Genomic DNA, 7,355 nt, shown 5'->3' on the forward strand with positions numbered 1-7,355 from the left:
AGGAATGCGGATTCCTTATCTCAGAACATTTGAATTAAGCAGTATCAGCACGTCTGGTCTTTGTCTGTTTTTTCTAGTCAAGTAAGCCAATTACTTCTACACGGGCAATTTGGATCTTAGATTAGTCTTTGCTGTTGCATGCCACAATGGTATCTGAGACAGGAGGTGCATCTACATGTGTGCTTTACTGCAGAGTTGATTAGTTAACTCTGCAGTAAAACATCACAGCAGTAAAGTGTCACAGTCTACACATGCATGGATATTAGGCTGCAGTAAATTAATTAACTCTGCTGTAGGATAGAACTTTTGGGGGACAGTACTAACCTATTGTGGAGTACTTAACTGTGATGAAACACATGTGTAGACAGTGACAGGGGCTGGCTGAGGCACAAGGGTGCTAAAGTGCTGGGGCTTCCTCTTGCCAAGCTCTGCACTTTAGCACCAGGGCTGACCCCCGAGGCCCCCTGCCTGCCTGGGGTTGCTCCAGCCCAGCTCAAAGTTCTGCTGTCCCAGGAGCATGTATAGACGCTGTGCCCAGCAGAGGGTGACTCTGGTGCAAAAGCATGTGTAGATGCACCCAGGATGTGCAAGTTGTGCCAGTGGGTAAGATCTTGACAGCATGATCAGGAGTTCTGGGCAAAATTCATCCCTGATGTAGCAAAAATAAATTCAGCAGTTACCTCCAATGATGAATTGGGACCCATTCATGAGTACATAGGTCAGGCACAGGCTGTAGGATGATATGAAAACCTAGCTCGGTGATGCACAACCTTTTGGCCCCACAGATCAAATGAGTGGTATAGATCTGGTCCATGGGCCACCTTGCCCCACATGTCCAAATCAGGCCCTGCATGCCCCACCCAACGCTGCATACCCAAATAGACTCCGTGCCACCCTGAAAACCCAATCTAGTATGCAGGGATCCCCACAGGTCTAGACATTTGACAGCAGGGGAGGGGCCACCACATCCCTGCTGCCAAATGTTTGGACCCAGGGTGAGCCTCGTGTCCCAGATGACATGGCTCTCTGGACTGGATAGATTACATCAGATGGTCTGACCAAAAAATATGCATAAAGAAATTAATTTCCCCTACCTTCTTTTTCCCCCCTTCCCCTCACCCTTGCTTTACCTTTTGTTTCTTCTTCTTCCCTATTAATATTTTCACTACATCCTCTCACACTTGTAGCTTCTCTCATTCCTGTTTTCCTGATTCCCAGCCATTTTCTCTTTCACTGACAGTGTCTTTTCTACCTTGTATTCTGTCACTCTAATATCTCCCTTTAATGTCTTCCCCACCTTGCTCTCTTCCTCTTCCCACTCCCCTCTCTGCTTTACTTCTCTGCTTCACCTTTTCATCTTTCTAATTTTTACCTATTTACATTTTCACTGACATCCTGCCACACTTTTAGCTTCTTCCATTTCTTGGAGTCTCAGAACAGCAGAGACTCCCTATTCCTGAAGAAGGGTGACTGCACCGGAAAGCTTGCTAAGAACTTTTTTTCCAACTACTCAGTTGCTCTAATTAAAGATATCACATCTACTCAAAGAACCATGCCTGCCTAAATAAATTAATAACATTTAATACAGGTTATCTCAGAGACAGAGAGAGATTATATCATCCTATTATTCATTTTAATGATCCAGTATTTTGCGCAGGTGCCAGTTTGCCTGGTGACAGACCAATCTTGCTTTTTACTGATGTTGCTCAATTAATGAAAACTGTTATTGTAAAATAATCCATTTGATGTGTGATAGGGGAAAAAACCATTAAATATACTATTTGTAGAGGTCAAGGAGTTAAAAAAAACACATTTAAATAGTCTGTTTCATTTAAAGCTACCCAAATAAATTGGGAAAAAATATTTGCACTACATTATTAGCTTCAGGTTTACCTGTGTGTCAGACATTGTGACATTCTCCATTGTGCTGCTGCATCTCTTAGCATTGATGAGGAAGCAAGTGCCACCCAAGAGAGAGGTGAAGCCCCTTTCAGTTACCTGGGCAGCAGGGATCAAGCCACAGCTATAGTCATTCCCTCCCCTGAGGTAGGGGGCTGGAAGCATTGCTTGTTGTGGTTCTCTGGTTGGTCCAGATGCCTAAGTGTTACACAGCCCGGCTTGGGACTTGTCGCAGTGTTTCAGATCACATTCCTTAATGCAGAAGTGTCAGATATACAACCTGTGGGCTGAAACCGCTCTGCAGAGCCCTGTCCTCCAGCCCTCGGTACTTCCACTGGGTCTCATCAGGCCCACACAGGGCACAGTGTGCTCCCATGGTACCCCCCTCCACCAGCATACTTGGTCTGGCAGCCACTCTGTCCAGTCTGGACCTAGCCCCATGTCACTTTTCTAACCTGCAAGTCTTAATGTGTACCTTGACAACAACTTAAATGCAAACAATAGGCAGACAAGAATACCTGGGACTATCCCCCATTTGGCACCCTTTTATCTCCAGGGCTCACTCTGTAAGCAATATCGCTTCATGATACCATTTTGCTTCACTCCAGTTACACATGAAAAGTCACTGAACCTCAGTTAATTTATTCTCCTTTTCCTTATTAAGCCTTGGAAATCGCACAATTGCTACAAGGAACACCCACAAATTGTCTTTGAATTGATTTTGCTGGCACCCTGTAAGTCTGTAAGATGTGCTGTTTTGCTGTTATTCCTGAGAAGAGAAGAGGAAGGAAATGTTCTTGTGGTTGCTGGGCATTTTCTTTATAGCGTCTGGTTTCTTTGCAGAAAGTCTGATGGAAGAACCAATGAGTAAATGCACAGCAAGACACAGTCATTCATCTCCCTTCTTCCCTCACCACCCACTCTTGAGTGCTTGACAGCATTTCTGCCCAGGGCACCACAATTGCTAGAGATCTCTCTAGTAAATACAGCAGAATGTTAAAATTTGAGTCTGTATTTGTATCAAAGTTTTACAAATTACCATTTTCTTTATTGCCTGTGTGGAGCGGCCTAAAGTTTTGTAGGTCACATTATACTATTGTAACATCTGATGAAGCAGGTTTTCACCTATGAAAGCTCTCTGAACCAGCTATTTTCTAAGAGTTACACTTAAATCATACTAAATCCAGTGAATGTTAAGGATGTTAAAGTTATAATGCAATGTAAGCAATCACACATTAAGGATTAATTCTGTTCTTGCCTGCGCAGCTCTGATTTGCAGAGTTGGTGAGCAGAGGCATGGGTAGGAGCCAGGACACCTGGGTCCTATGCCTGCCCTTGGAGTGAGGGGGATGGGAGAGGTGCATCCTAGGATGCTGGAGAGCTGCAAATTGCTTGTCTTATCTCTGTGGAGCAGATTGAAGTTACCCTAACACAAGCTAAGTAACAACAGCCCAGTGATAATCTTTGCATTAAGTGGCATAACTTTGAGATGTTTAGAGGGCACATAGCACAAACAGAAATGTCATGGTTTAAAGTATGGTTATTCTCCATCAAATAACAATGTAAGGTTGACTCTAGAATCTAAAGTCAGTGGAAAGGCTCCCAACTAATCTCAGTGGGAGTTGGAGTGGGCCACAGGTGACAAATGCAAGGATTTTTTTAGGGCTTTTTGCTCCTATTAACCCTGGAGAGCCCAAATGGCTTCAAGAGAAGGAGCTCAATTCTCTTCCTCCTTATGTTCCACTACCAGCATTGTTACTAACTTCTATTCAGTTATGTTTATGCAAAAACACTTAAGTCAAGGAGTGTCCAGGCATTGCTGAAGCCTTGGTTTATCAAGCAGAACCTTTACTGCTGGTAAAAATATGAGAGAAGGAAAGAACAGATTTTGACTCTCAGAGCCCAGAGAGAACTGATTGGACTGGCAGTTAAAGGAATAACTTGTTTTACTTGTAAAGTGAGCATGTTTATTGCAGAAGATATTAAGAGACAACAAACAACGAACTCCACAATGCCATTTCTCAGGGCAGGACTGTATCTTAACGGAAAATCTCCACACACTCTTTACATAATACGCATAAACCCTATTTGATACCAGCAGCCCATTTACAGCCATACTGAAGAGTTACTGCAGCTTTGGTAGTGAAAAACCAAGTGTCTGAAAGCTTTGTAAATGTACCGATTCTGAGTACAGATGAACCCGCCACTTCTCCAAGCCTGTGGTGGGGCACGGTTTAGGTCTCCAATGCATGTCCACTCATCTTCATATAGCCTTGAAACGCACCATTTAGAATGATCATGAAAGGAACAGAAAGTGGAATTCCACGGGGTCTTAATTAGGTTGATGTTGAAGACGTAGTGTTGGAGAGAGCAGTTGGAGGGAAGGTCATGTTTGTAGTGGTGCCAGTATTCAGCTAACAGATCTGTCTGCAATTGCTGAGCCATCCAGGCTACGTAGATGTCTGTAATTACAGAAGATGTAAGTAAATTATATTGATATCATTCCTCCATTCACTTCCCTTACGTTTCTAAGGGTGAAATCCAAAGGATTATTGGGCTTGTGATCTATTTTGTTTCTTTGTTGCCTGAAAGTGGGTTTTTAAAGGCTTTTCTCCTTATTTTGTTTAATCTTACCAATAGTAGGAATGCCTGGTCTAGTTTTCCCTCGTTTTGCTGGCAGACGTGTTGAGGAACTTAAATTTATTTCTGGGAATATTGAATTTTTAACAAAAACTTCCTTTCTCTAAACTGTCAGCTTGGTTATTGGAGTTAAATAGGGATAAACAAGACCTGACAACAGCAAAGCATTTTAAATAATATGACAAATGGTGCCTTCCTCTTATGTGTTCAGTCCCTCATTTCTTCAGCTTTCATTCTCTTGGGTTCTGCGGCAGCACCATTATATTGCTCATTTAACTATCAAGAGTCTTCTGGCTTGAAAGGACCTGTATATCTAATGCAAATGACAAGAAAAAACATCAAAAGGAGAAAAAAAACCCTTCTTCACACATTATACAGCAGCAAAAGAGAAAGACACAAGCCCATTTTTTCTTTGCCTAAAAGTAGAGATTTTTGAAGACCTCTGTCCCTTACATCACCAAAAGCACAAGACAGCCTTTTCCTTTGCTATATTATTACTATTATGTTTCCTATTTTGTGTGGGGTTTTTTAGTAATGTTTAAAAATGTCAGTGCATGCATCTATCTTCTACATTCATTTCTGTAACTGGGCTTCTCTGTTCAGCCTTTCTTACCATCAACAAAAAAGTGTGACTTAGCAAAGTGGAGGAAGTTCTCCCCACCGGCTGACTGGAGTTTGGAGAGGCGGCGCCAGGGGCTCAGAGGCAGCTCAGACCCTGCACAGAGTTTTTGCAGATTGGGGAGGTCAGGGTAAAAGACACTAGGCATGGAGCAGTTGTAGACCTTTGGGTTGTAGCAGAGCAACTGTTTGTCTGAGCAAAAAGACATGGACAAGCACAACATTAAAATGGACTACAGAAAAGCAATTACAAAACTGAAAATGGGCTCAAGCCTGAAACAAAGCAATGTAAAATCAGTGCCTTTTATTCCCCTCATCCTAGGCTTAGAGTAGGACCTAATGATTTGAGGGATACGGTGTTTTTCTGATTTGCACTGCAGGGCTGATTTGCACACCTGGCTTCTACTTCCTCTTGTGCATCATGGGCAGAACTGTCAGCTAGGGCCTCAACCCTGCAGACACTTACGGAGGGATTTCTCTTCAGACCTATAAGTGGGAAAGCACTGAAAGCAAGTCACATGTAAGGTTAAGCATGTGCCTGGTTGCAGGTCAGGGACCCAATTCCAATCACTTAACCTGGTAAACCCAGGCAAAGCACCAGGGTTGCACAAGGGCTCCTGACGGCCTCACTTGGCCTGCAGATCCTTAACTATTGACAGTATGAGACGCACAAAGGCCAGAGCTTAGCTTGCAAAGTCCTGGGGGGAGGTCAGTACTTCACTGAGACAGCTTTTGACTTGTAAACCAAGCACATTTGGGAAGACACACATGGCCTCCCAAAATGTCATTTTTACTGTCAGAGAAGAGTTTTTACTACTCAGAGAAGAGTTGCACTGGGAAATATGCAGTGGCAGTTCTGAATCAGATGTTCAGAAAATTAATTTCTATTTATTTTTTATGACTGGTATTTCACATCACACAGATACTTGTGTAAACTCCTGGTGTGACTCCATGTCAAACTGTTGATGTGTCAGTGTTACTATGCCAGCTTCATCAGCAATTGTATAATATCGTGTAAATGATTATAGTTGTTAAAACAACTAAGCTTTTTTTTTTTTTTATAATACTTGACATGCCTGTGCGTGCACAAAATGATTAATCATCACAACAGGCAAGTTGGTATTTATTGGTAACTCAGTTTTGTATGTGAAGAAACTGAGGCACACAGGAAAACTGTGGATAAACATAATTTAAGGACAAGAGTTCTGAGTTTCCAGCCTCATATTTAAAAATGACAACAAAGGACAAAAAATAAGTAGTTCTTTGAGGGCCAGTCCTAAAGAACCGATTCAGAGATGTCTGTGCGTGAGCAGGAAGACCTTGCCATACCTATTTCTGCAAACTGGTTATATTTGAATGTTATACAGATGGCTGTTTGTCCATATAGCTCCCCAGAAGGTGGATATCCATAACCCTCCTCAGGGAAGGGTGGGAACCGAGGAATGCTGTGAATCCCCCAGAAACCTTGGGATTTGTCCAACAGTAGAAATCCTGTCAAAATACAGATATGTTAGGGAACAAAGCTAGAGACAACGTAGACATTGTCCTCTTCTCCTCCCTTAAAGTAGCACTATTCAAGTGGGATGCTAATGATCTGTTTTAACTCAGCTTTAAATCATTTAGAGGGATAATGAATTGCTAACAATAATATATTGTGTTCCTATAGTGCCTCCCATCCAAGGAACTCCAAACCCAATTGTAATATATTTTAACCATTTTACAGATGGGACAATCGAGGCACAGAGAGGGAAAATTACTTGTCCAAAGTCACACGTGAAGTTTGTGACAGAGCTAGGAATTCAATCCAAGTATCAAATGATAAAGAATAAGGAAGGGCAGGACATAGGGAGCCATCAAGCCTATCTACCTGTCCAAGGACCATTCCAGACAGATGTTTATCGAATCTGCCTGTATAGTTTCATAGTTTCTAGGGTCGGAAGGGACCTGAGGAGATCATCTAGTCCAACCCCCTGCCGTGGCAGGAAAGAGTACTGGGGTCAACCGACCCCAGCAAGATGTGCATCTACCCTCCTCTTAAAGACCCCCAGGGTAGGGGCCAGCACCACTTCTCTTGAAAGCTGGTTCCAGACCCTAGCTGCCCTGACCGTGAAGTAGCACCTCCTGATATCTAACCTAAACCTACCCTCTGCCAGCTTGTGACCATTATTCCTGGTCACTCCTGGCGGTGCTTGGGGGAA

The 7,355-nt window shown here is 42.9% G+C and overlaps 2 protein-coding genes across 2 annotated transcripts in view; one reads left to right on the forward strand and one right to left on the reverse strand.

The window, feature by feature from the left end:
• Positions 1–7,355, forward strand: part of LOC109307346 (uricase-like) — a 52,451-nt gene that overhangs the window by 6,591 nt on the left and 38,505 nt on the right. The window lies entirely within an intron of this gene.
• DNASE2B (deoxyribonuclease 2 beta) overlaps positions 3,828–7,355 on the reverse strand; it is a 13,429-nt gene continuing 9,901 nt past the window's right edge. The window contains exons 4-6 of the mRNA XM_019531184.1: positions 6,487–6,648; positions 5,153–5,350; positions 3,828–4,361 (exon numbers count right to left, since the gene is read on the reverse strand). Coding sequence (XP_019386729.1) covers positions 4,006–4,361; positions 5,153–5,350; positions 6,487–6,648 — 716 coding nt within the window. The 3' untranslated portion in view covers positions 3,828–4,005. The remainder of the gene's footprint in view (positions 4,362–5,152; positions 5,351–6,486; positions 6,649–7,355) is intronic.

This window comes from Crocodylus porosus, unplaced genomic scaffold, assembly GCF_001723895.1.
Source record: "Crocodylus porosus isolate Cpor-Errol unplaced genomic scaffold, CroPor_comp1, whole genome shotgun sequence".
Lineage (NCBI taxonomy): Eukaryota > Metazoa > Chordata > Crocodylia > Crocodylidae > Crocodylus > Crocodylus porosus.